This window comes from Carcharodon carcharias, chromosome 14 (assembly GCF_017639515.1).
Source record: "Carcharodon carcharias isolate sCarCar2 chromosome 14, sCarCar2.pri, whole genome shotgun sequence".
Classification (NCBI taxonomy): Eukaryota; Metazoa; Chordata; class Chondrichthyes; order Lamniformes; family Lamnidae; genus Carcharodon; species Carcharodon carcharias.
In genome coordinates, this window is record NC_054480.1 from 49,873,745 (window position 1) to 49,898,974 (window position 25,230).

Here is a 25,230-nt window from a genome sequence, read left to right on the forward strand (position 1 = left end):
CCTGGGGCTTGCTTGCAGTTCTGACAGTGTCCACTACTGAGTTCTGGCACTGCTGGGACTGCCAGCGTTGCTGGCCGTCAGCTCTCGAGGGCAGACTTCCTCCCACTGAGGGGTGGAAGTCCCATTACCGACTCCCTTAGGCCACACCAGCATGCTGTTGTCACCTTTCTTTATGTCGGTAAGTTTGAAATAGACTTTTGTAATTGGGGTGGTTGTGGGGAGGGTGGTGGGGGAAGTTGTGATCCATACACCGCCCCATAAAATTTAGCTCCATATCTTTTCTCTTTTAGACTTTTCTTCTGCAGGTATTTATTCTCCAGAGAGCTACTCTGCCATTGTGAATGAGCACTACTTCTGAATCCAATCAAAAGTGGAGTATTACTTAAATGGAGAACAACTGCAGAATTCTGAGGTGCAGAGGGATCTAGATGTTCTAGTGCATTGGTCACAAAAAGTTAGTATGCAGGTGCAGCATGTAACTACAAAGGCGAATAGAATACTGTCCTTTATTATGAGAGGAATTGAACATAAAAGTAAGGATGTTATGCTTCAGTTATACAGGGTATTGGTGACACTCATCTCGAATACTGTAGTTTTGGTCTCCTTATTTAAGAAAGGATGTACATGCATTGGAGGTGGTTCAGAGAAGGTTTACTAGATTGATACCTGGAATGAGCAGGTTGCCTTTTTAGGCTGGACAGGCTGGGCTTGTTTCCAAAGGAGTTTAGAAAAGTGAGGGGTGATTTGATTGAAGTATTTAAGATCCTGAATGGTTTTGACAAAGTGGACATGGAAAGGATGTTTCATCTTGTGGGTAAGTCCAGAACTAGGGGGCACTATTTTAAAATCAGGGGTTGCGGTTTTAGGACAGAGATGAGGAGAATTTTTTTTCCTTCAGAGGGTTGTGTGACCTGCCCCAGATGGTGGTAAAGGCGGGGTCATTGAATATATTTAAGGCAGAGTTAGGTAGATTCTTGTTAGGCAAGAGAATCAAAGGTTACTGGGGGTAGATGGGAATGTGGAACTCCAAACACAAACAGATCAGCTGTTATATTATTGAATGGAGGAGCAGGCTTGATGGGCCAAATGGCCTACTGCTCCTATTTTTGTATGTTCGTATAGGATTTTAAGGCCCCAATAGGGCCAGGATCAGTTCAGGTGAACGCTAAAAATAGTACCGCCGGCCAGAGTACCAGTTCCCAAACTCCATCTCGTCCCTGGACTATTTTCCCAGAGGTGGAATGGGTTGGGGGGGGGGTGGGGGGGTGGTCATCGGTTGGGTTACACACCTACAGGCAGTCAACTTAGCTAATTAATTGTCACTTAAGGCCAATTGACTGGGAATTTCTAGTTGGCCTTCAGACCCCACAGGCACCGGGAGACAGTCCAGCTACCTGGAGGTGGCCTCCCGGTCGCAGACAGAGGTGGGGTGGTCAGCACTCCAGGCAGGTTTCAAGGCCCTCCCTGTCTGCCAGCGTTCAGCAGCTGCTGCAGGTCACCCTGTGAAGGGGCTCCCCTCTACCCATTGTTGGCCAGGGAGCTGAATATATTTAAACACTTTATTTTAACACTCCACCCTGCTCTCTTGCCCGCATGTCTGTCCTTGGCTTGCTGCATTGTTCCAGTGAAGCCCAACGCAAACTGGAGGAACAGCACCTCATCTTCCGACTAGGCACTTTACAGCCATCCAGACTGAATATTGAATTCAACAACTTTAGATCTTGAACTCCCTCCTCCATTCCCACCCCCTTTCCGTTTCTTCCCCATTCTTTTTGTTTTTTTTCCAATAAGTTATATAGATTTTTCTTTTCCCACCTATTTCCATTATTTTTAAATCTATACCTTTTATGCCCTGTTAGTCTTTCCACCCCACCCCCACTAGAGCTGTACCTTGTGTGTCCTGCCATCCATTCTTAATTAGCACATTCGTTTAGATAATATCACCACCTTCAACACCTCTTTGTTCTTTTGTCTGTGATATCTTTTGATTATCTGCTCCTGTCACTGCTTGCTTGTCCCTATAACCACACCCCCTCCTCCACTTCTCTCCCCCCACCACCCCCAACCTTAAACCAGCAAATATTTCACCCCTCTCCTAATATTACTCAAATCTGTTGAAGGGTCATGAGGACTCGAAACATCAACTCTTTTCTTCTCCACCGATGCTGCCAGATCTGCTGAGTTTTTCCAGGTAATTCTGTTCCTGAGCTGAATATATTTAATACTTTAACTTTGAAAAGGTCAAGAAAGGGTGCCTTCATTTTGGGGCACCCTCCCTCTCCCTCATCTACCATAGGGCATCCTGCTGCTGCTGCTTTCAAGCTAGAGGGCCTCTGATTGGCCCTTCAGCTTCAAGGGCTACCTGATGTCCTTCATTGGATGGCAAGCCCGTCCGCTGGCCATTGATTAGCTGATCAGGGAAAATCACAGGTGCGTCTCTGTTTCCAACACAGTATGTGCTCATGACCCCCATTTGACCCCGACAGCAAGGTCTGGAAGCCCATAGGAAAATTGTTCCTCAAGTAAATCTAAATGATGACCATTTGGAATTATTTTAAGAAATCAAGATTTTCACACAATTGAGATAATCTGAGTTTAATCACTCCCTTTGCTTTAGCAAACCAGTGCTATGCATGTTCAGTTTGACAAATTGTAAGGTGTTGTTTATTGTGTATACACAGAATGCTGGCATGTTTGTGAGTCTCTATGGTAGCATTTTTATTATTGTCAGATTTTGATATATCTGATCTATCTTTATCGTTTGTTTCCCACAATGGATTAAGCTTATGCAATCAAAGTGTCTGTTTCTATGGTTGTGTCTGTGTGTATGGGAAGTGGCCAAGATCCCAGTTACTTCATTGATCTTGGGGATTTAGGCATAAAACACCACAGGTTCCTTAATTAAATAATAGATGTTAGGGGCTATTTTCACATTGAGGGGGAATATTTACACTGTAAATACTCCCTCAGTATTCCATCTCCTTGAATTCTTAACCCATAGTAAAGAAATATTAATTAAAAGCGTTGCTAACAAGAAAATTGCAAGTGCCAGAGACAACTTCAAGATAGAACACAACAACCGTAGCAGATCTGTATTACATCATTGGGAGAATTGTACATCACTAGGAGAGCTGCATATCATGTTATTATAAGATTTCAGACACAAGTAATGCAATAATGTTTTGAACTGAATTAAGTCATTATGTTGTGTGCTCATAAATAGCACTGGAAAACTATACTAGTGACTTTCTGACAGCTATGAATGTCCCTTTGGGGCCTAATTGACTTAACAAACATACACTTACAAAACATTCTCTAAAGGTTATTGAAGCAGTGGCTCTAAATACAAATGACAATGAAGCCAGGTTACACCTAACTGAGGAATAACAAGAAATACCCCAAAGGGATTGTGTGCATGAAGCACCTGCCAGATGGTTCCAGGGCTGTTGGGAGAATAGTTATTAACATTAAATTTATTAAACATTACAGCAGCGATAACACTTCAAAAAGTACTTCAGTGGCTGTAAAGGGCTTTGAAATGTCCAGTTGCCATGAAAAGCATTATATAAATGCAAGTCCTCCTTCCTTTTAAAAGGCAGCTCAAGAGGTTACTTTTTAACATGGAAAACCAGGGACATCATCAATGTTAGTAAAAAAAATATATAGTTGGAAAATAAAATAAGCCCACTTTCTGTGTTCCTTTCCCTTTTTCATCATTCTTCCCTCTTCTCAGCCTTTATCCTGCTTGTCCTTGATTCCTGTTGTCTTTTTGTGGTGTTGGTAGGAGTTGATCCTTAGTTTCAATGGCTTTTGCAGTTGATTAGTCGGTATTTGTCTTTTTGGGTGGGCTCTGCAGACCAAGCAGGTTCTGGGAGAGAGAGAAGATTTCTTGTTCCCACTAGCTCTGCGTTTAAAACACTCGAAGATTGCCTGGATTCTTTCAGCAGAACAGCAGTTGATTTCTTAATCCCTTGTTCTTTGACTCCCAGTGGCAGAGAGAAAACCCCTCTGATGTCTGAGGGTTCTTCTTGGGGGGTTCATGGCTGTTTCCACTGAGAACTGTGTGCTGCTATTGTGTCTCACACACACAAGATGGCTTCTTACAGCCTTCTCAAAAAACACAAAAATTACTGCTATATTAATTTTCAAAGAGTCATTTTTTTCACCAGGCAAAGTAGTTAATTACATTGTGGTCCTTTGAAGTCCCTTCCTGCCTCCTGTTCATTCAGAAGCCAAGGAGTTTTTACCCCTTTTAGAGAATACGATGAGCATCACTGGAGGATGTTCATTGTATTCTCTAAAAAGTTGTGAAAACCCCATTTTAAATGACTTTTCATAGCCAGCTCTACAGATATGAGTCCAACAAGGTTTGAAGATCGAAATGTATCTTTAAAACAGTTGCCCTTAAAATCTGTATTATCATAATTACACGTTCATGACAGGAGCAAATCTGGGACTTCAAAAAATTTGTCAACATTAAAGATAAAACTCACCAAAATTATTTTTTCTCTAATCGTACATATGCCATTTACTGTTTTTAACAATCAGAACAGTGGAATCAACCAAAGCATAATAAAAAGACATTATATTTAACTTTTAAAGGCACCTACAACTGAGAGGAATAGGGAAATATTTGTTGATCATACAATGTCCTGTAAATTATGAATGTTATTGCTGGAAATGAAGCAGGTAATGCAGAATGTATGGAAACAGTCCAAAACAGCCTTATTTTAAAAATATACTATAGATAAAATATTGAAGTTAGCTCTGCCTCAGTATCATTTCATCCTTCTTCTGACATTAGTCTAGCACTACCTTAAATATTTCATGTTTTAGTTTGTCTTTTTGCAAAATGAAATGTCCAATATGTCACCCACAAAAAAGTGGTTAACATTGAAATGTCGCAATCTGATAACCTGACTTACAGGTCAGCAGGAAGCCTTCTATTACCTGCACAAATATGAGCAGATTATGAAATGTGAAAACCGGCATAATGGTTAAGAACCAATGGTTAAGATCCAAGAAATGATGCTCAACAGAAAGAAATCATTCAAACAACTTGGATTTAGATAGCACATTTAATGCAGCAAATTATCCCAAGGTGTTTCACACCAGTGTAATCAGTCAAAAATGAACACCAAACCAAAGGAGGAGGTATCAGCAGCTGTGCTAACTTAACTGGTTTCAACCAGGGTGATGGTAAGAGATATAAAATTGAATATTGTCTGTTGAGTTCCCAGGTGGGGCTAGGGTTGAGAGAGAGAAAAATGATGTTGAAGTAGAAGATCAGTCATGATCTTATTGAATGTCTGAGTGGGCTCAAAGGGCTGAATGGCCTATTCCTGTTCCTGTTTCATATGTTCTTATGTTCATTATTTTGCTAATACACAACCATATATAACAGGCCCGTCTTTCCAAGTGCCATATAAAGTGAAGGTTGTTGGGGAGGTGGGGGTTGGGGTATTGGGGAGAAACTAGAATTGGGGCAGGTAGAGCAATTCAAACTCTGGATCAAAGACCAGAATAAATTAGAATTGAACAACATAGGCTACTTTGTAGGTAGATTGGCAACTGGAACACTCAGATTGGGATGAAAGAGGAAAAATGACAAGAAACCTGAAGAGCAGTAAGGAAGTACAGAATCAATTGTTAAATTATAATGATTATTGCCAGTGAAAATATAGGTTTCTAAACATTTCCTGATGAATTATTTTATTTTTTTCCAGCACTGCTCTAGGGTCATCCTCGATGTCATTGCTAATGTTTGTTGTACAGAAAAGAATGTACTTCTTTCAACTTCAGGCCAGCACTTTCACACTGGCTGGTCGCTTTATGTCAAGATTATAAAGAAAGAAAGGGTCTCAGTGCTTTCAGGAAAGGGCATGGGTCTGTGAATTATTAGCACTTACAAGCCTTGCTCAAGTTTTATTGATTGTTTTTCATTATGGTTGGCTACAATACAAATGGGGTTAATAATAGTCTACTAGAGTCTGTTAGCTGTTTCTCCAAGGTACTGAAATACATATTATAATCCTACAGCTGAAGTCAATCACTATGCATTTTACTTCTGGTTTCTGTCAAAAGGAACGGGTTAACATGGGATTAGAACCACTGCTTGTGTGGAGGATAACCACTAACAGGGGTTGGTAGGGCTGAGTTGCTTGTTTCCATAATGTAATTTCTAAGTAATTCAACATAAATGAGATTTTAACTATTGACCAAATGCACATGGGTTTGTGTTCTATAGGCATCTATTCAATGTGCTGAGAATTATGAGACTTCTTGGTAAAATAAATCTGAAAAATATCCACTGGTTCGTAACTGAAAGAGATAAACTTAAGACAGTCACCAAAGAACAAAACAAATAATTAGTTGTTGACATGAAACAGTGGTGGTAACAAATGCAAAGTAGCTTTAAAGGGACAGTGGATAAATATTTAAAAATAAAACTTTTTGAAAGGTATGGGGAAAAAGCAGGTGAATGGCACTAAATGTGGAGCTCTCTGAGAGCTTGCCTAGGTGTGATGGGCTAAGTGACCTTTCTCTCTACTGTAAAATCCTATGATACTATGAACAGTGCCTTTGGTAACTGGCTGGACAACCAGTTATCACAGGTAGTCAAAGTATTTGGCTCAGGTCTAATAAAGCTCTCATTTAATTCCAAACATTCTATGTAATTGGCAAAATATGATCAACCATTTAATATAGTTAAGGAAATTCAATTTATTTTTAAAGGAGGTTTGGCAACAGTACCCGCTTAGAAGATCTGAAATTATATTTTAGCTGGCATTAAATAATCCTCAAAGTCAGCCAGGTTAAGGTTTATGAACTGAGTTGCCAGTGATAATGGAGTCAACTTTAAACCTCCCTGTCTGGTGAGTGGGCAGTATAAAATGAGCAGGTGCTCGCTTGCTTGGACTTGATTGCCCATCCCATGTTAGTTCACCCCAATAAACTACTTTAAGGTCCACATGCAAAGCATGGCCACTAGGCGGAGGTTGGAGATGGCTAGTGCTCATGAAATCATACACCATGAGTCACCAACATCATCAGAGGAAGGGGTGGAATCTTAGGACAGAGATTTCTGGAATGCTTTAGTGTGTTCAAACTCAAACACACATTTCCCTTCTACAGGCAGTCCTCATAATTACAACGTAATTGGTTCCTGAATATTGCATCTTAATTTGAAACGTCGTAACTTGGAACCGATTTTCCCATAAGAACAATATTATAAATGGTGAATTGGTGCCTGAACCAAGGCCCGATACCCTATTTTCACCGAAATAACCCAGAACTTTGTACTCAATCAATTATAGATGAGTAATAGAGCAACATTAATGCATTTATGTTGCAAATAGCAATCATATTGACATAAAAATCACATAATAAGCTAAAAATATATATAGAAATTTAGTGCAATACTGTACTAATGGCATCAGAACAGCAACTGAGCATTTTGAATCAGGGAGATGGGCGGCGCAGAATGTCAATGCGCACTTAGGAACATCTGAACTTGTTTGCTGGCGTGGCATTGTAAAGTTGAAACTAACATGGAAAGCCAAAACAGGTTGTCAATTTATAAACATCGAAAGTGCCGTTCATCGTAAGTCGAACGTCGTAAAGTCGAGGACTACCTGTATTAAAGATCTTGAATAGGAACAGACACAGCGTTTATATAGGGCCTCATCAAATTAAATTACTGCATACAAGTATTTAGTTTTGGAGTGGTTTAATGTAGATATGATAGGCATCTTACAGTTACCAACATACCAGAAAACAATGATATAAATGACCAGTTGATTAATATTTTGAGGGAAATTACTTTTTTGAGTGATATGCAATCTTGAACATCAGGTAAACAGGGCCCCATTTAATGTTTCAACTGAAAGACATCAATGCTAATAATGCAGCAGTCCCATGGTGCCAAGCTGGAATGTCAGACCATATTATGTGCTTACGTCCTGATGTGGGACATGAACTCACAACCTTCTGGCCCAAAAGGTCATAACTGCTACTAAATAACCCAAGCTGATATGCATACATGCTCACTGAATATATTGTGTATTTGCTCCATAAAGAATCAGACTTACATTGAACATATTTAACCATGTCAGAACATCCTACAGCACTTCATTTAAAAAAATTAATTCATAGCATGTAGGCATCGCTGGTCAGGCTGGCATTTACTACCCACCTGTAATTGCCCTAGTTCAGAGGGCATTTAAGAGTCAACCACATTGCTGTGGGTCTGGAATCACATGTAGGCCAGACTGATAAGGACAGCAGACTTTCTTTCCTAAAGGACATTAGTGAACTAGATTGGTTTTTACAACAATCGACAATGGTTTCATGGGCAATAGACTTCTAATTCCAGATATTTATTGAATTCAAATTCCACCATCTACTGTGGCAGGATTCAAACCAAGGTCCAGAGCATTACGCTGGGTCTCTGGATTACTAGCCCAGTGACAATACCATTACACCATGAAAGGAAGCACTAACTTCCTGGGTAGCAGAGTCTACAGGCAGAGGATTAGCTTCCTACGGGTCTCAATGGAGCAATGCTTCTAAATGTTGCGATTGTCAGTCCAGGGGTGGCAGATATCCGCAGCCCCTTAGAAAAAGCCCTGTTCCCTGATACACCTGGTGGTAATGCATTACCAGTTGGCTGTTAAAGCGACCATTGCTGTCAACTTTTTTGCCTCATAATCCTCGCAGGGTACTGTCAGAGACATGTCCAGCATCTTCCAGTTGGCTGCACATAAATGCATAAGGCAGGTCAATGATGTAGTTTGCAAAGGCTGGCTTTATGTTAACTTCGCCTGTGATGATGCCAGACAGAATAAGCAGATGTTCAGGCTTGCATTTCTAGCTGGCTTCTCACAAGTGTAAGGTGTCATTGACTGTACACATGCAGCAAACACCCAGACCCATTCTTAATGGAATATTCTTAAACCGCAAGAGCAGATGATGTGAAACAATGAGAAAGAATTTATTCAGGTATGCAACAGATTCCTGGGGAAGTGCCAGAATGCTGCACCTCCAATTGATCCCTGTCAATTCATCTTGCAATGCTCCAAGCTTCCTAATCTGTTTGCACCTGTAAGCAGACTTAAAAGGTGGCTGCTAGGAGACAAAGAATATCTACTTCAAACTTGGTGCTGACACCTGTGAGAAACACAACCAATGAGGACATAGATTTAAGGTGAAAGGAGAAAACTTTAGAGGAGATGTGTGGGGCAAGTTTTTTACGCAGAGGGTAGTGAATGTCTGGAATTCGCTGCCAGAGGAGGTGCTGGAAGCAGGTACGATAGTGGTGTTTAAGAGGCAGCTTGAAAAATACATGAATAGGATGGGAATAGAGGGATACGGACCCCGGAAGGGCAAAATGTTTTAGTTTGCCAGGCAAAATGATCGACACAGGCTTGGAGGGCCGAAGGGCCTGTTCCTGTGCTGTATTTTTCTTTGTTCTTTATTTTTTGAAGACCAGGAATGGTAAAATGAAATCCATATAACTACCCAATGTGTTATTGACAAAGTGATAAGCATGCTCAACTTGTGCTTCAGGTACCTGGACAGATCTGGTGGTGACCTTCAGTATGTGCCAGCCAGGATATTCAGAATGGTATGGTGTGCTGCACACATTCCCTAGCAGTGAGGATTGAAACTGCAGAAGGAACGAGGTGCAGAGTACATATTGCCTGCAGAAGAATCCATGGAAGATAAAGAAGAGTGTGAAGAAGGTGGTGACCCCAAGCACCAGCCGCTTAGATTCCTGCCCAAGGTGCTTGGGATTCCATTACAGCTGTGAGGATCAGTTAGTTACCACAACTGGACCCATGTAATAACTAGAACTGGCAGCTATCCTACTTTCCCATTCCACCACCCTCCCCCCACCCTCAATCCTGCTGACACAAAGCAGTCCTGCTATCAACCAACCCATGGTGCATCAGCAATTCATGTCTTCCTATTCATCAGCAAGCAATGAAAAGGTGAGCTGCCCCCCACCACCTGCACCCCCCCAACCCCATCATAACCAGCAATAGACTAAACAGGAAAATAGTGCAAAGTTTTAAATTTTATATGACTTTACTACAGCTGGCAATCTTAAGCAACATAACATTTTCTCAAACCCTATCTTGTTATGGACAGAATTTACATGTTCCTTTTTACTATCCATGATCAGTAAGTTGAAACAGGTGTCTGCTTTCTTACTCATGGAGTATGTCCAAATTAAATAATTCAGCAGGAAGCTTTTATGAGTTTAAAAATAAAAGTTATTTATTATCACACTTAACCCGAAATGCCACAATGTTTCACTTACTTGTCCCACACATACTCTCAAACACACAAAGATTAGGTACAGTTGAAAGAAATATAGTGTTACAACTTATAATTACCTTAGTCTCTTTTGTGGCAAGCCTGTAGTTTCTTAAATGCAGTTGATGCTTTGTAGTTGAAGTGAAAGCCTTATAAAGTGAAGGATTATCAGCTGGATGTGAGGTCTCTTGTAGTCAATTTCTAAGAGGTTGGTTCTCAAGTGAACTTTAACTGGATCAGGTTAGGTGAGTCATTCTCTCTCTCTCTTTTCGAATCTCCTGCTTTAAAGGTATTTGTTGTTAATTACCTTGGCTACTTGAACAACTTGCATCTAGTTTGATAACTTTCAATAGAACTCTGTCTACAAGCAGCTTCCAGCCAATTTAAAGGCCGACAGAAAACATAGCTGTCATATCACGTGACCTTTTACAAGTTCAAAGCCCTTTTCCAAATAAGGTGGGTAGTTAGATTGATTATACACCTTATGTTGTGGGTTTCACACCTTGAGTTTGAGACAGCCAGGGCATTTGTGTTTGAATGGCCCATTCAATTTGTTATACTTTTTTTGTATTAGTTTCAAGAAAGGGCATTGAGCCAACAACAGTCTGGAATGTTCCTCCTGTTCTCTTTTGAGACAAGGGAGTGGTTTCAATCCATAAAATGAGTCAGGTGACCCTTGGGAGGCCATCTTTTGTAGTCTTTTGTGTTCAGTTTTAAAATATAAATTTAGTTTGAAGTTCAGAATATACTGGTTTGGCATATCCATATACCCTTATGCGACCACAAAGATTTCATCTTCCATTTCCTACCATTTCTAAATGGTGCAACTCTTATGGCTTTAGCAGAGGTAGAGACGGGCTGCTCAGTTTTCTGCCCTGACTGCTGGGAAGTAACTGCCCTATGCCCTCTGGGTTTTGGAGCCCCTGAGGGCTCTGCCAAAGACTGTCCCCCTTATACTTGGAGGAGCAGGTATGGCCATCAGGAGAGGATATGGCAACATAGCAAGTGAGAAGCTGACTAAGGGAAGGATGAGAGGGAAGGGAGGGGGATTCCAACAGATGAGAAGTGAGAGCTGTCTGAGTGGAGTTTTCATTTCCATATCCCCTTTTGTCATTGTGTGGCAGTCACATTTCACTGCTACCATTTATCTGGACAGCAGCTTGATGCAGATCCATGAGGTGCTGTAAAGCCAAGGCTCAGATTTCTATCATCCTATTTAAGATGCCATATGTTGTATAAAGATATCCTCAATGTACCCTGTGACACTAAACCACTCATGCTTGGGCTGGAGTCCTCCATTTTCTCTGCAACTGTGGGCCATTTGTTTTGATGGCATGTCAGTGTGTCACAGATTTTCTACCACCCCTCAATGATTATCCTTCCCATTGATGGCGCCCAGGCCACAGCAACTTTGTCCAGCTGAGCAGGGTTTGGAGAGGGCTGTGCCCCCAGACACAGGCACTCCACAGCACTTCCTGTCACACTGCCTGCTCTTGATATGTGAGGTATCAGGTGATATCCCAACTAACTGTCAAACTGGGCCCACTGAAGTGCACACATTGAGCTGGTGCATGGGAATCATGAATACTGTGATGGTGCACCCTCATAAGGAATCGTCCACAGATTATTGTTGCATGCATGAAGGCCGTGATAGAGAGAAATATATGAATGAAACAAACAAGGTAAGAATATTGCAACTTATCATTATGAAGATGATTATATTTAACCCGTTGCTGAAATTAAGTCAACATAATTGAGTATTGTATGGCATATGAATCAATATTTAATTCTGTCACCAAGTGGCTTGGGGATCCCCATTTCTGATGGCCAGGGACACTGAGACACCCCTGACCTCCAGCATTTCCTTCTCTGCAGTTGTCAACCATGAGAATTGTGGGGGAATACCTCTGGTTCTCTCCCTCATCTTATGTTTGGTCTCTTCTCATGTAACGGGGGTAAGAACAGACCTATGAATGACTATAATATCATGTGTTCAACCAATGGATGCAGTGCATTTGGTGAAGGTGACTATCAGAGAGACGTATCAAACTGTATAAAGATCAGGATGAGTTGGAGTGTTGGATGGATAGTGGGAATTTGAAGATGTGCATAGAAAGAGAAGGACTGGTGCGCTTGCGAGCGAGGTAAGTATGAATAGTAATGTGATGGTTTATGCTGAGTACTGAGTACAAGGATTCTGAATGGCCCACTTCTCTCCTAAAAAAATACCCTGCAAATTGGAGCAGTTGGACCAATGCCAGTACAGATTTGGTGCATCTTGTCCATGGCTAAATTTGAATACGTTGCTTCCATTTGCTTCCAAAGATTGGCTGCAATGCATACCAATTTGTAACCCATGGTTTTCAACACAGATTCAGCTTTTCCAGCATATGAATCTCCAAAGTCTCAGAACTGGCCAGAAGCCCACCCAGAACATTATCCTTTTCTCTTTCAGTCAACTAACCTATCACGTGTGATGGTCTCTGTCATGTAAGGCGTGATATGTGTTGAACCATCTGCACTTGGGATGCATGTCCTATTCATAGAAAGAAAGGTGGAGACCTTCCAATCAAAAACCTCCTATTCCTTAAGACAGTTCTGACAGCTTGTCTCTTTGTCCAAACATTTGGGCACCTCTTCAAAATCTCTCCATCTCAGCTCTGCTTTTGCTTTTTCCCCCGTCTCTGTGGAGCAACTTGGAATTGATGTTAAATATTCATAAGCAAGTTATCACTGTTTCTATTTCTTGTATAATGCTGTTTGTGAAAGGCAGTCATGGTGAATGGTCTTCATCATGCTTAAGTAGCAAAGAACTAAAATATAATTTAAACCTCATTTACTTTCTGCTTTGTGAGACAGTGCTAGTGTATCAGGTGAGATATCTCGGCAAAAGCACATTAGATAGAATGCAAAAAAAAGCAAAATTTAGAAAATATAAAGAAATTTTAGCTATTTGGAGTTACATGGTGTTACATGGCTTTCCTTCAAATATCTTATGCCTTTTTATAACGATGCTTATGGTGCAAAATGTAAAATATTATGGGCTTTAGCCAATAGATGGCGCCAGTTACTACATGGAAGGACTTTTCATCCACATGACAAGTTAACATATCATCACTGGAATGCTATATAGTATCTTAAAGTAGGACAATTAGCAACAAAATCTGAAAGAAATCAAAACAAAACCCCTGTTCCTTTCTCTATTAAAGTTCACAATTATTTACTGAGTACTTCCACCTGGGTCTGATGCCCAATGTTTTTTCATTGCAATAAATTTAAATGGACTCTGTTAAAATCTACAGGATTCAGTCATAAAGAAGGCAGTTTTGTTTGTGCCGGTTTTACCTTATTTCAAATGCATCTGAGGCTGACGGGCCAGGAAATGAGTTGGGCAGTTGTTCTGCTGCTTCCCATTCAATTATCATCACCTCTGGGATTTTGCACTGGAAACAATGACAATGAATATGTCAGACCAAATATGGGTGACCATATTGTTACGATCCCCATAGAGACTGATGATGTAAAAATATTTGAATTTTGAGTAACTGACTGGAAGGTTCAGACAACCAGATTTCACGTTTTTAAGACTTTCACTGTAATAAACAAACTAAAAACAACATGGTTTGAACACTATTCAGTTGGAAAGTTATCCTGTAAACTTAAAGAAATGTTTCCCCCATTTAATGTTTAAAATGACTGCAAATCCCCCTCCACGGTTATATTTTACTTGTTCCTTAAGTGGACTCTTCATTCTCCAGGAACCAGTCTAAAGCTATTATCAGCTCCCAATGGCTTGCTTCCTTTTACCTTTTCCAGCCGGGTAACTACCAACCCCTAAACTGACTTTCACCGTGAGGGTTATCCTAGAGATTCCTCCCTCTTTCCAAAGCTAGGTGAATCTTCCAGCCTTGTTTAAATCTTCACAAACTTGCTCTCTTCAATCAGAGCACACTCTCCCACCCACAATCAACATGGTGAACAATAGAGACTAGTTACCTCTAACTCTCTGTTCTCTCTCTCTCTCTATCTCAGATTCAGGGATATCTTAAGAAAAACCCTGTAAGCTGATATAACATGGTCATCCAGGGCAACATGAATCACATGGGCCTTGTATCAATAGAAATTTGAATTAGCTGTCCTTTAGATCCCAACTCCATTCTATCTTGAAATTAAACAGGCAGTTTAAAGTCTCACCACTTACAAAACCTGATATTCAGAACACCTGTGAGACTTGGAGACTAACAGTCTACCCACAGTCATCACAGATGCCCTTGCCATTGTCTACCTGTGTGAACATTTTGCATCTTCTCCCCAGTAAATCAGTCTGGGCCTCACTGTCCCCATAGCAACTAAGCCACCCAGGTTTGTTGTCAAGCAGGATTCAAAGCAAGTCACATAATTTCCTTCACCACCCCGTTTTACCTTAAGTTAAACAGACAATCCAAAAACATAACAAACTTATACACTTTATATTGAACAAAATTCAAAATAGCAAGTAATAACCATATAATGTCATACATCACATGTTCCTCTATTACTGCCAGAGAGAAGCTGAATACTGAGACAGCAACACGTTCCTTGTGTCTAATGCTGCTATGGCATATGGAAGAGGATTTAAAAATTAGCAACCCTTGTAAGGAATGCAGTCATCCCCTAAGTTTTCAATGCCCCAGGCAGCTGGCCGCACTCTGCTACTGGTGCTTGAGGCCTCATCCTTATACCACTCTCCTTCCCTCACCTCTCCCAAAGTGGGCTCTCCAGCTCCCACCTCACTTGGAAACCCACCAAAATAATAATTAGGTTGATTCTGGTAATTTTGCTTCTTGAGGTCACTTCCTGGCTAAGTGATTCTATTGAAAATCCAAAATTCACTTAATTGTTCTTTCTTTAAGTTTAAAAACTTATCAACTATGAAGTACAAATACTTAAAATTAATCAAAATGCATAATTGCTCATGTGATGATTCAGAAATCTTCCAAACAGCATACACCTGGACAATTCCCCAAAATATGCTATCAATTTTGAACATCAACATGTTCCTTTCAGGTTTTTAGATAGGAATTGCTAGACAAAAAAAGACCAAGATCCATCTTCTGCCATCCTGATATATGCAAGATACAGCAATGATGGAGTTGTTGACTAACCATAGCAGTCAATCTATATCAATTATTCTACAACAGACCCAGGCATGAAGTGTTGAAAGGCCTAATGGTGGAAAACTTTGGAAATCAGAAGTTCAAAGACATCTGCTTCACCCAAACATGATATACTTACCACATAATATATTCCTAAGGAGCATGTTCTGTAGATTAGCCAGTCGTTCAGTGATAATGTTTCTGCAGATTAGTTTTGAATTTACTCCACTTCAAGCACAGGTTAAATCCTCTAGTTCTGCTGTTTTGCTTGAGATGAAACAACTTGTCATGGTCTACAATATCTAATCCATCTACAATCCTAAAAACAGCAATCATATCCACCTCGCAAATGTTTTTTTCCATGACAGCATGCCAAATTTACATAATCACTCATCTTAATTGAATCTGTCCATCCCTTCAATTGTTCAAATCAACTGGTTGCTTATTCTGTTCAGCTTTATAGCAGTTACATGTCAGGTTGCTGCTCCCATATGATTGCCAAGCACTTTCACACCTTCCCCAAAATGAACGTCACCCGACCTGCTACTTGAGTAGGCACAGGGCTAAAATGTGGTGTATGGGGGTATTCCTAACCTTTTGCCTCATCTTTCTCTCTCTGCACCCATGGAACACCCAAACTTGGCAGATGGGCTTCTGCTGTGACTGTCTATGAACTGGAGATGTGAAGGTTCTAGGAGCACCCTTAGGAGACATGCATCATTGTTGCTCCTCCACTACAGAACAATCTTTATGTCTCAAGGCCTTTGAATTGTTGCTCCCCAGGGCCAGAGGGTAAAGTGGAGACAGTTCTCCTGGCAAGCTTTGCCATTTTGCTGCCCTCTCCTCTTCCATCATTCCTAGTTCAAGACCCAACCAGCAGATGGGTCTGAGCTAGGAGTATCAGGGAAATGAAATATACTTAAACAATAATTGTGTATATGTTGAGGGAGGCCTATTTGTTCTTGGTTAAAAATGTTAGTGAAAAGATTGTCATTCTTTTTGGTATCATTACTTTCTTTATTACTGTTAATTTGCTTAATTTTGGTAAGTTCTGGTCACTATTCAATAAATGTTTACTTGGCATATCTGGAATGTACGTTCATATGTTTATATGCTGGCCTCTTCCTCTATTGTAAACACTGATACAAAGTAATTATTCAGTATGCCTGCTATTTCCTTATTTTTATTCAAAATACTACTATCATTTTTTAAAAGGCCCACGTAGCTCCTGACCACTCTCTTTTTCTTAATATAATGGTAAAAATATTTTGTGTTGAATTTGATATTTTTTGCCAGTTTCTTTTCATACTCCCTTGCTGTATCTCTTGTTATCAGTTTTGTTACTTATTGCTTTTCTTTGTTCTTTTCCATTTAGCAGGATCTATGCTACTTTTTGTATGGTTTTTCTTTTAGTTGTCTCTTACCTCTTTAGTCATCCACGTCTGACTTTTTGACAAGTAGAGCTTTTGTCTCTTACGTTGGTATAAATTGGTTCTGTATCACAATAAAAGCTTTTTTGAACACCTCCCACTGATTTTCCATCATATTACCTATTAACCAATTTGTTCAGCTTACTATGGACAGTCTTGTCTCATCCCAATGAAGTCAGCCTTACCTAAATCTAGAACCTTACTAGCTGTTTTGCTTTTCTCCCTTTCAAACACAACATTGAATTCTGTTATAATCGTTATTGGATAAATGTTCACACACCATTAAACTGTTAATTAAGTGTGGTTCATTAATCAATGAAGAACTTTAAAGAACACCGTCAAGTAAATGTTAAATGTTGTGGATTGGAAAAGCTTTGACCTCTGACTTGGGCTTTTATAAGCTGTTACATGTCACTGAGTCATTCTAGAAGGTACACTACAATTAATGTTCAAACCTCAGGTGACGAGACAGTCACTAATCTTACAGAAGGGAGACTATCAGAAATTACTCAGCCTTCCACACAAGTTCCTGTTTTTTCATGTCCTTATTACACTCTTCAGATAGCTAATACTTTAAACCTCCAATAAAGTACCATATGATATTAAAGTCCACACCGCTTCTTGTGGCGATTTATTATATGTCACTATTTGTGGACTTAATTAACAGAATCAACTCATGGTTTTAGAGTTGGAAGCTATGCAATCATGTTCCTATGTAGTATCAAATCATACGCCATTATTGGGATTGCATATGTCTATTCCATGTGGTAATTGATTAAAAATATCTATTTTCTCATAAAAAATCTTGTTCACAATTATATCTTTTTTTCAGTAACAGCAACAAAACTGAATGTGTTCAACAGAAACATGATGGGTGAAACATGCTTCTGAATCACCTGATTTCTGACTAACTTTTATGCTTTCTTATTTTTACAGTTTGCTAAAAGTCCTCCCTTCCCTCTCCCCCAACCTCATCTACACAGCCAACAAGTTTCATCCCCTTGATGTATGTGAGACAGTTTCTGTTTCTACTCCTGTCTCTTCCAAGGATTGCTAAATATTTAATAAAGATTAATTTATGAGTCAGGGCTTATTGGTACAGTATTTAATGGTTCAGATGGTGGTATGGGAATAAGAATTCATCTGCTAGTTCTGTTCAATATTTCCAGCACATTACATGTTCATAATATCACTACACATGGAAACCAAAAACACTGGTGTTATTTTAGTGGGGGCACATAAAATCCATGCCTTAGATTCTAAAGTATACATACTTAGGTACAAAATGCAGTTACATACTGTAATAACTAAAAGCTGTTTTGATAAAATTACAGTAGTTCTCAACTATATAGCCAGTTTGCAAAGAGAACCCTTCTATTAAACCAAGCTCAGCCATTTTTGCTTTTGACTTAGATGTTTGTTGATTCAAGTCCCACACTAATATCTGAGCTGCAACAATGATGGAGTGTGGCTTCATTAGAAGTACTTGGACTGACATTTCTCATGTAAAGATCCCAAACTAAAACTTTACACTCCTGCACTACCCAGCCTGCAATTTTGCACCCCTTCATTGCAATGGGTGAAAAATTAGTGGCGGGACAGCACCAAAGTGGAACACCCTGGCTGCCATGTTCAAAGAAGAGAAAGGCGTTCTTCTGGGATCTTGGTTAGCAATCCTTTCTGGATCAGCATCACAAAAAACAACTTAATTGGTCATTTATTTCATTGCTGTTTGTGTGCAAAATGCCTGCAGTGTTTGCCTATAAAACAGTTGCTGTACTTCAAATTCATTGCAATGCAAGGTCCTTTGGGGCCATGTTAATGCTGCATTTTTTTCTATGTCCTGCTGATTTTACACAGTGACAGCAGAGCACCAAAAGGTGTCAGTATAGCTGTGTGTGTTTATAAACCTTTTACATCATCCAGAATCTCAGTGCAACACCCAGAAAATCATGTTAAGGCAGTAATTAATGAATCAAATTAGTGTGGAAAATCCCAAGTATTCATTTGAATGGAGATGATAGATTTATCATTCCAATTTAAGTTAGGGAAGAATATGTGGTTAATTTGATTCAAACATTTGAGAGATAATTAAATTGTGTTATGTTTTTCTCACACCAAGGTCTGTAAGACTATGCTTACACACATTTTATATTTAATTTTACAATTGCGTTATATAAAGGTATAGGTGCCCGGGTGAATTTACGCAAGTGAGAAAGATCGCAAAGATGTTCATTCATGCTCAGCTTTATTTTTAAAAGTATTATGCCCACTATGATTACATAATGTATCACTTAATATATACCAGCGTACATTAATAAAAATTTTTGAAATGTACTAACTCTTCAGAGAGAGTTCAGAGGACATTAAATAACATTTGTTATATTTTAACCAGTCACAATTGGTTGTAAAATAACAAATATAATAAAGCAAAACAAAACCTTACTGAATCAATTTGCTTTTCCAATTTTATTCTGAAGTATAGCTGTGTTTACCAGTTACAGCTGGCCATCAATGTTTTCTTGTTACACTGGTAAAACCAGAATATTTATCAGATGCAGCCACTGTGATTGAACTACTGAAAGCAAATGACACAGTTAATTTTTAACGGAATGGTAATTCATTAACATCACATTTCATTTTTAATCTTGCAGCACCATACTAATAGCAATAATATCAATCCTAAAAATAAATTAAAAGTAATTTTATTCCTGAAAGTCTCTAAGGGGTGATCCTTCTATCTAATAGAACGTAAATGCATTACATCCATACTAAAGAACACATTTCTTCATTTAAAAAATATCCTTGTGAATTGTGTACTTAACAAGTGTAAGTATTTGCAGAAAGTTATCACAAAAATACCTAATGCTTTAGGAGACAGCTCAGTATACATTTTAAAACACGTTTCCAAAAGAAACAATAGGGCAAAGTATAACCCAGGAGGCAACCACATGAAACAAACAGCTCTCTTAGATTGTAATATGCTGCAGTTTGATGTTAACAACATGTGAAGAAACACAAGTGGGAGGAGCTCATTGGCTTCTTTCTCAGTAAGATTGAGACCATCTCTTCCTTTCCCATGTTCACCAAGCCAAATATCCCCCAAGCTTTCCCCATGCCTTAGCTCAGAGCTTGCATCATTTGCTAATTCTCTCCTTCACTCCCTCTATGAGCTCATCTTGTTTATGAGACCCACCTCCTACTGTCGCGATCCTATTTCCATTAAACTGCCAATCACCCAACTTGCCTTCCTGGCTAGTTGATATTGTAAATGGCTCCCTTTTCTCAGCTACTGTCCCTCCATTTCAAATCTACCATTAACACCATGCTCCTCAGAAAACCCACCCTTGACTCCACCTTGCAAACTACTACCGCATCTCCAACCTCTCTCTCTCCTCTCCAAAGTCCTTGAATGTGTTGTCTCTTCCCAAACCTGCACCAAGGTGTTGACCCTGCCACATTAATGAAGTGTCCTAATTAAAGTGACTTATATACATTGACACCATACAGCTCTATTTCACCATCGCCTCTCTCTCTCTCATTATCCAGCTCTACCTCACCATTGTCTCTCTCTCATTATCCAGCTCGACCTCACTATCGTCTCTTCTCTCAATATCCAGTTCTACCTCACCATCATCTCTCTCTCTCAATAACCAGCTCTACCTCACCATCATCTCTCTCTCACAATATCCAGCTCTACCTCACCATTGTCTCTCTCAACATCCAGCTCTACCTCACCATTGTCTCTCTCAACATTCAGCTCTATCTCACCACCACCCCACTTGACCCCTCCAAAGCGTCTGTTGCTTATCCAAATCTAGTCCTAGATGAACTGAAGTTTCATATAAACATTGGGAAGACTGAAGACTTTGACTTCAATCATTGCAACAAACTCCATTCCCTAGCTACCATTCCCTCACTGGCTACTGTCTCAAGCTGAACTGGATTATCTGCAATCTTGGTGTTCTATTGAGCCTGAGCTGAGCTTCTGAACCCATATCTTCGCCAACACCAATTACTTCCATCTCCATAACATAACATTTCTGCCCCTAGCTCAGCTCATCTGCTGCTGAAACCCTCATCCATGCTTTTGTTACCTTCAGACTCTATGATTCCATTGCTCCCCGGCCAACCTCTCACCTTCCACCATTCATAAACCTAAGCTCATCCAAAACACTGCTGCCTGTATCCTAACTTACCTCAAATCCCATTCACCAATCATCCCTCTGCTCACGGAAAGACTCGATTTTTAAATTCTTACCCTCATGTTCAAGTTCCTCCATAACCTCACTACTCTCTGCCTCTTTCCCCATAACCCCATCTCTACCTTGCACCAACTCTGGCACATTTTCTACTTCCTTCATCCCAGCACTGCTGGCCTTACCTTCAATTACTTTCACCTCTGAAATTCCCTCCTTAGACCTCGCTCTCCACCTTTAAGGCCTGTCAACCTTTCTTTGATGATGTTCCTGTCTGTGAAATGTTTTACCTTGTTAAGTAAATACAAATTGTTGTATTTAAGTAAATACAAAAAGGAGCATAGGGTTTCAGTGAATTCTTAAGCCTTCTGATCGTGCATTTTGACAGAATGCAGGCAGTTTCTAAGCACAGACTAAAGTTTCGTTTTAAAAACATGCACATTACTGTAAGTGACAGCTCCCCACATGGGGGTTAGATTCCAAAAAAGGCTAAACGCAGAATATAACATACTTTAAAATAATCTTACTTCTACTCCAATCTCCAATTATCAGTTGGTTTATCGAGTAAATTCAAGATGTCTATGAAGTCGATCCACACTCCTCCCTAATGAGCTTGATGTTAAAGGCGATAAAAAAAACTGGGCAGATATCAGGAATAATAATTGTTTTAAACGGCGGCGCCACATCTCCTCGATCTGGCAGAGAAGAGTGAGAAAAAAAAAGTTGGAGGTAGTGGCAGGGTGCCAGCTGACGTCAATGGCAGGAGCTCAGCGGTTATAAATATAAGAACTGGCGAGAGCTTCCAGCAGCTTCAAACCTCAGCACAGTCAGTCTCCAGGCACACTGCATCTCAGCTCACGTAGAGGTATAGAGTACAAAGTTGAGACAGTGCCATCTAACCGATCGAGAGGACTTGTTGCTGAGCATTACTTACTCTTAAAAGTTTTTTTTTTCGCGAAGGGTTGGTAACCCCTTCTTTCATTTGTTGCAACCACGGCTTTCATGCAAAGTCTGACCAGTTGGGACTCGCGTTGCGACTCGCCATGTTTCCAGACGGCTCAGACTTACACTAATTTGATGGAAGTGGCCAATTTCTACGAGTCGGACTGTTCCCTGAACAAGTTGCACCGCGACCGTTCAATGACAGATCTGGGCATCGGAGACAACGAGAGTGCCATCGACTTCAGCCCTTACATCGACCCGGCCACCGCCTCGGCAGCAGGGGGCAACTTTGAGCTCAGCAGCGACCTCCTGACGGATATTATGCTGTCAGAGGAGTATAAGAAGAAATCCCTGCCCGACTACAACACCTACTTGTCCATGATGCGCAGCTCCTCGGCCGGCGCCAGGCACCAGGGCAACATCCTGAGCTGCACCCCGCAGTTCCTGGAAACCCGGCTGGACCCGGTGTTCGAGCAGAGCCCGGACGGTAAAAGGGTCAAGCAGGAGTCCAGGGAGGAGGACGGCGGCCTGTCGGCGGCGTCGGCCTCTTCCTCCTACGTGAGGCCGCTGCTGCAGTACCAGTGCGTGGCCAGCGGCAGCAACAGTAACCTGTCCACCTCCTCCCTGTCCTCGTCCACCCCGCCGGCCACCCCCAACTCGGCCGACTCCAGCCGGGCTGCCGGCGGCGGCGGCAAGAACAAGAACAAGAAGCTGGTGGACAAACACAGCGACGAGTACCGGCTGAGGAGGGAGAGGAACAACATCGCCGTGAGGAAGAGCAGGGACAAGGCCAAGCTGAGGAATGTAGAGACTCAACACAAAGTGCTGGAATTGACCGCCGAGAACGAGCGGCTCCAGAAGAGAGTGGATCAGCTGAGCCGGGAGCTGGCAACTCTGAGAAACTTGTTCAAACAACTGCCCGAGCACACCCTGCTCAGTGCATCAAGCAACTGCTGACATCCAGTGCACAGCTCCCAATATTTATAGGTCTTTTCTTTAAAAAAAATAAAAAGGAAGGATACCGTGACTTTTGCAAAAGAAGGTGATCAAAGAACTCTTTGTATATAGAGGAATTCTCTCAGTGTTTACAGCACATTGCAGAAACCGAGGTTATATATCGTTTAGATGACCTTATCTCTGCGTTTGAAACTGCAGGGAAAGGGATGAATGATGTTTATTGAAACCAGAAATGTGGGTTTTTTTTATATATATTAATGTATATAAAATGATGCCGTGCTTAACTGTGACTTTGCTCAGTCGAAACACATGACGCAACAGCGTGTAACTTGCCAAGTGTGAGATTCATTGTAATTGTCAGATGACAGAAACGTTTTTCTTATTACAAATGTCTCGGGGCCTTTTTCCCCACCAGAAATATTCTATTTCTTTATTTCTTACGTATGTATAGGGGTTTTTTTGGGGGGGGGGGGGGTTCCTGCTCCTATTAAGACGCGTTACACAGCATTACTGTAGATGTATTGAATATTTTTTAAAAATATAAGTATTATTTTTGACACAGAAAGTGCTTGAACTGCCGTTTTGTAACTTCTCGGGTGGCGCCGCCTGTCCCCCAAGAGACGGGTCGAGGCTGCTGCTGTGAAATAAAGGTTATCTCTTCCAAATTTTATATGGACTCCTCCCCCTCCCCGCACCCCCCCCCCCCCCCCCCCCCCGATTTTTTTTTAAATGAACTCGATATTTCGGACGTAGTTTGTTCGGCGGTGTTTTCAGCAGTTTTTAAATCAACGCTGAAATGTTTTCATTTGAATTGCGTCACTCCAGCAAGTGACTCAGCATGCAAGTGTATTGGAGAACATTTTATTCTGTTCACTTCAGCACTTGAATTGGGTACAAAGTTGGGAAATAAATGGTAGATATTTACATTTTAGGAATATATGTTGATTGTTGACTAAAAGCTGCAGTATCCCTTTTCCAACCAAGTTGCTGCCAGTTTGGGTAAATTCTAAACCGGTTAAAAGTAGGTCATCTCCGGATAGATTGTGAAACAGGTCGTAAATGAAGATGTGTCGATCATTGTGACTCTACGAAGTTACGTAAGTTATTAAAGCGAATAGAAACTTCACTTGAGGGACCAGGTGTTCTGTTAAAGATTACGTTGGACGATAACCGGGAAAAGGAATGCTGCAATTTTAAATCAACTTTGATTGTGGGTCAAAGAAATAGCAGAAATTATTTTTATCAAATGAGCAATATTGTATTTATTTTTCTCTTTTAAAATCGAATTAAAATCAGTTTTAGTGCAAAAGCAAATATCTGCCTCGCCCCCTTTATTTATTTATGGTTTTTTAGGTTTATATTGGAGACCCTATGCTTGGAATGACCCATGCCATTTTTCTGTTTTGCCCCCATGCTGTCAGGCCCCCACTTTCCCTGAACTAATGAAGAGGAGGATACATCAGAGCAATGCAGGCAGAATTGTCTTCTGATGTTTCCTCCCTTGGGGAAAGTACCTTTTCAGCTGGTGCCTCTTTACGTTGCTGCTGGGAGATCTGTAGATCACAGGAGTAGATTCTGCAGTTTAGTATGCCAGTGTAATTGCCCTCTATTCTACAGTCTCCAGTACAGTGCATTACCACATGTCCTACCATTTTGCAGCATAGTTTCTCAGTTGAGTTAACTTCTGTGATATCATTCTGCAGCATACTCACACTGCCTTTCTATTTTTACAATTCAGCACTCTATCCTATGACATTCTGCCCTGTACTATCGCAGTGATTTGTTCTATTCTACAGTGTTGGTGCACCAATCCATGTCCTTATTAGTGTGTTGGAGCACTGACTGCAGCTTCCAATGCAGTGCATTCTCTTACTGTTCAAGGTAGCACAACACTGGGTACTCACACTGCAGCACAGTGTATCAGTGCACTAACTCATTGTCCTTCCATTCTGCAATGTAGTGGGTTGGTAAACAAACACTGTATCCTATTTTTGCCATAACAACCAAAGTCCTCTAAATATGCAGTGCAGTGCACCAATGTACGAACCCAGCTCCTCACTTTTTGTAATGCAGCTTGTAGACATACATGCCTACTGTAGTGTACTGAAGTACAGTATTACAGTGACACAAGACCATATCTCGAGCAAAGTAATAACAAAGTCCTGCAGTATTGTAATATGTGCCAGTGCTCCAACCCAATTCCTTTATTCTGCACATTAACCGATCCACATGTTCTCCCACATTGTG

At 40.6% G+C, this 25,230-nt stretch overlaps 1 protein-coding gene and 1 long non-coding RNA gene across 2 annotated transcripts; one reads left to right on the top strand and one right to left on the bottom strand.

Moving 5' to 3' along the window:
- Window positions 1–3,062: 3,062 nt before the first annotated feature.
- On the bottom strand, window positions 3,063–12,958 carry LOC121286959. The gene is made up of 3 exons (XR_005945130.1): window positions 12,785–12,958; window positions 10,401–10,601; window positions 3,063–4,107 (listed from the first exon to the last, which is right to left on the bottom strand). It is a non-coding gene; the product is annotated as an uncharacterized LOC121286959 (long non-coding RNA).
- An 8,929-nt stretch (window positions 12,959–21,887) lies between these two features.
- Window positions 21,888–24,297, top strand: LOC121286958 (CCAAT/enhancer-binding protein beta-like). The gene has a single exon (XM_041204305.1). It carries the CDS (start codon window positions 22,087–22,089, stop codon window positions 22,981–22,983), a length of 897 nt encoding a protein of 298 aa, XP_041060239.1. The 5' UTR covers window positions 21,888–22,086; the 3' UTR covers window positions 22,984–24,297.
- Window positions 24,298–25,230: the final 933 nt, after the last annotated feature.

Coding starts and splice junctions, on each gene's coding strand:
- LOC121286958 (XM_041204305.1), top strand. CDS start 22,087: ATGCAAAGTCTGACCAGTTGGGACTCGCGTTGCGACTCGCCATGTTTC.